At 52.5% G+C, this 5,205-nt stretch overlaps 1 protein-coding gene across 1 annotated transcript; it reads right to left on the reverse strand.

Annotated features, from left to right (window-relative positions):
• Positions 1-1,363: 1,363 nt before the first annotated feature.
• On the reverse strand, positions 1,364-3,200 carry LOC112588272 (uncharacterized). Its single transcript, XM_025297598.1, has 4 exons — positions 2,602-3,200; positions 2,301-2,513; positions 2,119-2,257; positions 1,364-1,945 (listed from the first exon to the last, which is right to left on the reverse strand). Exons 1-4 carry the CDS (start codon positions 3,198-3,200, stop codon positions 1,364-1,366), a joined length of 1,533 nt encoding a protein of 510 aa, XP_025153383.1.
• Positions 3,201-5,205: the final 2,005 nt, after the last annotated feature.

Raw genomic sequence — 5,205 nt, forward strand, 5'->3', positions numbered from 1 at the left:
AAAATGGTCTATGATTGTGAAGCAATAGCGGTTACCTCGTACAGGCGGTAGCTCTATCAGGTCCAAATGGATGTGATTGAATCAGTTGTCCGCTGCTTCGATGTATTCAGGCTGTGGTTTATTGTGCCTGCTGACTTTCGATCGCTGGCATGGTAAACACTCGCGTGCCCAGCGAGAAACGTCTTGGTTGATGCCTGGCCAGATGAATTTTTGTTTGATGCACTTCAGCGTTGAGCGAGCGCTCGGATGAGCCGGACCATGGATGGCGTCGAATGCCTTGCGTAGAAGTGGTTGTGGTAGGTATGGTCGTACGATGCCCATTGAGATGTCATACCAGATGTCCTCTTTCTCAATTCGAAGATGGTTCAGCTCGAGCGACGTGAATCTTACGATTTCTGCGAGTTCTGGATTTGCTTCCTACGCTTTTGCAATGATTTTCGCTGAGAGTGTGCTTGGCATCTTAATTGCGCTGATCCTGGAGAGCGTGTCTGCAACCACATTGTTTTCGTCTCTCACATGGACTATGTCCGTGGTGAACTGCGAGATGTAGTCCAGTTGTCTCAGTTGGCGTGGCGAGCTCTTTTCTGCCTTCCTGCTAAAAGCGTATGTTAGCGGTCGGTGTTCGTACCTGGAATACTCTTCCTTCAAGTATGTGCTTGAAGAATTTGACGGCAACGAACACAGCAAGAAGCTCTCGGTCATATGTGGAGTACTTCTGCTCGGCCGGAGAGAGTTTCCGTGAGAAGAATCCAAGCGGCTGTCAGTGTCCGTCTATCTCCTGCTCGAGTGACGCGCCTATAGCGGAGTCAGCAGCATCGGTCGTCAATGTGAGAGGTGCATTCGGAGCGTGGAAAGCTGAGTGTGTGGCAGCTGTCAATGCGTCCTTGCATTTCTGGAATGCAGCCTCTGTCTCCGCTGTCCAGGCAGACAGCACTGAAGGATGCGAAGAAGAGGGATAATCTCTCGCTTGTCCCTCTTCTTTGCATCCTTCAGGTGTCTAGTTAGCAGAGCTTGCTGTTGAGCGGCCTTCCGTAATACTCGACGGTAATAGTTTACCATCCCCAAGAAGCGGCGCAGATCTGCGATGGTCTTGGGTTTTGGGAACTGTTGAATGGCTGTTACCCTGTCGAGTGGTGGTTTAAGTCCAGCCTGTGAGACGGTGTAGCCGAGATAACGCACAGAGTTGTCCAAAGAAGGATTTGGTCGCATGGACTGGAAAGTTGTTCTCTTGGAGCACTCTGAGAATGGCATCAAGATGTTAATGATGTTCTTCATGACTGTCTGAGAAGACGATGATGTCATCCACGTAGCATGCAGCAAAGTTGATCCCGCGCAATATATTGTTTATATGCCGTTGGAAAGTTTACGTGGCATTTCGGAGTCCAGGCGGCATGCCTAAGTATTCGAACAGGCCGAAGGGTGTCGTGACAGCGGTTTTGGGGACGTTCTCCGGTGCAACAGGAATTTGGTGATAAGCTCGGATTAGGTCTAGCGTGGAAAAGACCTTTTTCCCGTGCAACTGTTGCAGGATGTCCTCTATTCGTGGAATCGGATATCTGTCTGGAACAGTTTGAGAATTCAGACGCCGATAATCACCTGTTGTGCGCCAGCCACCCTGGTTTTTCTGCACCATGTGTATCGGACTCGCCCATTGACTGCGTGAAGGTTGCACGACCCCGAGATGCAAGAGAAGGTCGAAGTCTGCCTTGGCGGCTGCCAATTTGTCACCTAGAAGTCGTCGTGGACGCTTGAACACTGGAAGTCCTGTGGTTTCTATGTGATGTGCGATCCCGTCAAAGCGGATCGCTGAAGGAGTTGGCCTTGGTGCGAAAACTGCAGCGTGCGAGTCCAGTAGTGTGGTATATGCCTCTCGGTGTGGTGAGTCCGGAAGATTGTGCTGGCTGGTTGCGGAGACACTAAAAATGGTTGTCTTACATACCTGACCCTGTGTGGCAAGGCTGGTTTTTGAATCCACAAGGCGTTGTCGAGAAAGATCGATGATTAGACCGTAGTGTGAGAGAAAATCAGCTCCGATGATCGCCGAGTTCACATCAACAATGATGAATGACCGTTTTAATGCGCGGCGAAGTCCGAGGTCGAGGGTGAGCGGCTGCTGACCAAATGTGCAGATGGCTGATGAATTGGCAGCGAATAGTTGTAGCGAATAGCGGTAGGAGTGAGCTTCCTGTGCACGCACTTCCGAGGAATCAGCGAAACAACGGATCCACAGTCGACCAAGAACCTAATGTTCGTGGTCCTGTAAAAAACGTGGAGTCTTTTCTCACTAGGCGCTGTTATACTGTCGCCGATTGCCTGTGTCGACGGCAGCGACGTCAGTTTCCCGCGCTATTTGCATTGGTGGCTTGGAGTGTAAAGCTGCGCGGCTGCTGGCATCGTCTCGCAGCAGCACCGAAGCGGCGGTGGTAATAGCACCACTGGCTGGTTGGTTGCTGAGTGTGGCTGTTACGAGAGCGCGACCTGGAACATGTACGTTGACGCTGGGTGGGCAGTCCCTGGTGGACAACAGCAGGCAGCAGGCGCTCAAGTAGAGTTGTCAGGTGTGCGACGGACTGTTGCATGGTGGTCACTGCTTCTCCTAACCGCTGAATGGTTTGGGTGTCGGCAGAGGCTGTAGTTCCCAGTCGACCTGGTGACAGTGAATGTGGTGCAGCAACTGCAAGAACTTGAGATGTAAATGAGCCTTCCATGAGCTCGTCTGCAACTGTTGAGAGATCCTCTAAACAGGTTGTCCAAAGGATCTTGAGGACTCGCTGTATCCCGGGTGGTAGAAGTGCTAGCCAGTGCACTCGCAGGATGTCCTGTGACACTCGGTCGCCTGCAAGCATCCTCATGTGACGGAGGAGTTGCGAGGGCTTGCGGTTGCCAAGCTCCAAGTCTGTGAGTAGACGGTGGAGCTGCTTGTCTGCTGAATCTGCGAAACGTGCAAGTAACTGCGTTTTCAAAGTGACATATTTGTCAATGACAGGTGGTGATGCCAGGTTGTCCGCTATTTCCTGAATTGCTTTAGAGTCGAGTGCACCGATGACAAGGTGATATCTGCCATCATCAGAGCGGACACGATGTATCTGGAATAGTGATTCTATTTGAGCGAACCACAGAGCTGGCTGTTGTTTCCGAAACGGTGGAATTTTACACGTTGTAATAGACTCGATCACATTGTCGCTGAACGGAGGCTTCATGTCAATGAGCGGCTCCAATTGGGGTCACACCGGCAGGGCCAAGCCACGTCGAACTACCTCACGGGAGTGAGGTAGTTCGACGTGGCTTGGCCCTGCCGGTGTGACGGGCGGCTGCTCCTGTCCCCTGGAGGGGTGCGATGCAGCGACATTTTTTTAATTAGAGTTTTTATCGTTACCGAACTGCACGTGTCACACTCACGATGACTGCATGCGCACAGCAGAGTCTCAGCTAATCAGAGTCTGTCACGCATGCGCCGATGGTCACCACGCGCACAGCACCGATTCTCCGACTAATCAGAGTTTGTCACGCATGCACCGATAGTCACTACGCGCACAGCACCGAGTCTTTAACCAGTTAGAGTCTGTCACGCATGCATCGAGGGTCACTACGCGCTGTGACGTGGCGGCCGTGGAGGCGCCCGTCACAGTGCGGACCCTCGGTCCCTACGCGAGAATTGCGGGGGGGGAGATTACCGCGCGAGATTTGCGGGGGGGGAAGCCGAATTGCCCCCCCCCCCGAAGTAATTAGACATTAGAGTTAAGAGCGTGCAGGTGCGACGGTCTCGCGTCCCCAAAATTTGTGCCCTTGGACCTCTCGAGCCGGCCACCAGGACAGAAAGACCAGGAAGGATGCCGAAGACGTCGCTCATCGCCCGACGCGGCCAGATCAGGTGATTACGCTCTTTTCTCGTCTCGTCTCAGAAAATTAATCGTTATCCCGCAAAAATTATCGCTGTCGTGTATTATTCAACAGGCTACAACGACAACACGGACGAGGCAACGAGATACCGTCGAGCACGTTCTCGACGCATGGGCCGCTAGCCGAAAAACAACGGCTAGACGGACCGAGAGCAATGCTCGCGGGACGCCGAGAGCGAGAGAGAGAGAGAGAGAGCGAGAGACGGAGAGAGAGCGAGCGAGAGAGAGCATCCGTTCCGCGGATTGTCAACAAAATTCGCGGAAGGATTCCCGGAAGGAAAAAAAGCAACAAAGATGAGAGACGAGAAAACTCGTTTTTCTCTCTTAATAATAAGATTGGTTTTCGTCTCGCAAAGAAGACCGATTAGCTTGGCCTCTCAAAGAGATTCGTTTTTGGACTCGCCACGGAGAGAAAGAGTGCGTTGGTATCCTCGAAACAAAGGATTGTTTGGTGTTCCGCCCTCATTAGAGGAAGTGATATCGTACCGCTCTCGAAACGTGTCGATCTCGATTGAGAAGAAGCGGGGTGCAGTACCTGGCCGTACTGAGCGAGGCGAAACCGGGGGAAAAGACGACCGCTGACTCCACGACCGGATCGACCGGCATATAGACCATCAAGGACCCCGCCGCCGGGAGGTTCCCGAAATTTTGTAAGATCGTCCACCTGCAATTCGTTCAATGTTCTGTTTACGTGTCGCGTCCCGAGAAATTCATTGTGTGCGTCGAGCGGTATCAACTTCGCGTAGGAGCGACGGGGGAAGATTAATTGTACCGTCCCGTAAGCATTTCGGAGCATACCGGCTCCCGGAATAAAGCCAGATTATCGCAAACATTCGCGTTCTTCTTTCTTTGTCTGCTTCCTTCTGATTGCCGCCAGAACCCATCCCGTCTACCGACTATTCCCATAGAGCTACCGGGTCCGTCGGACTCTCGCGTCGCGGCCGACCGTTAGTTATCTTTTTCGTGTTGGTGATCGGTGCGGCTATCCGCCCCTGGCGCCCAACAACTTCGTGCGAGTACGAACGGCCGGGGCGCGTGGGCCGACGGCAATTTGTCGACGGTAAAGAAAATAACGTCGCAGCGCACAGCACAGAGCCTTCAACCACTCACAGTTCGATTCTGCCTTTCGTCGAAGCGACGCTGTCCGATGGTGGCGGAATCACCCGATGCGGATAAATGTTTTCAATTTTTGGAAAGTTTGAATTTTTACCGGTCGGCAAGGTGACCTCAGCTAGAAGGTCCATTGGATTAGGCACAATGTCTCTCTCTTCTTTCGTTGCACTGCGAATCTTGTCCGGTTACCAAT

This window comes from Harpegnathos saltator, unplaced genomic scaffold, assembly GCF_003227715.2.
Source record: "Harpegnathos saltator strain DR-91 unplaced genomic scaffold, Hsal_v8.6 scaffold181, whole genome shotgun sequence".
NCBI classification, from domain to species: domain Eukaryota; kingdom Metazoa; phylum Arthropoda; class Insecta; order Hymenoptera; family Formicidae; genus Harpegnathos; species Harpegnathos saltator.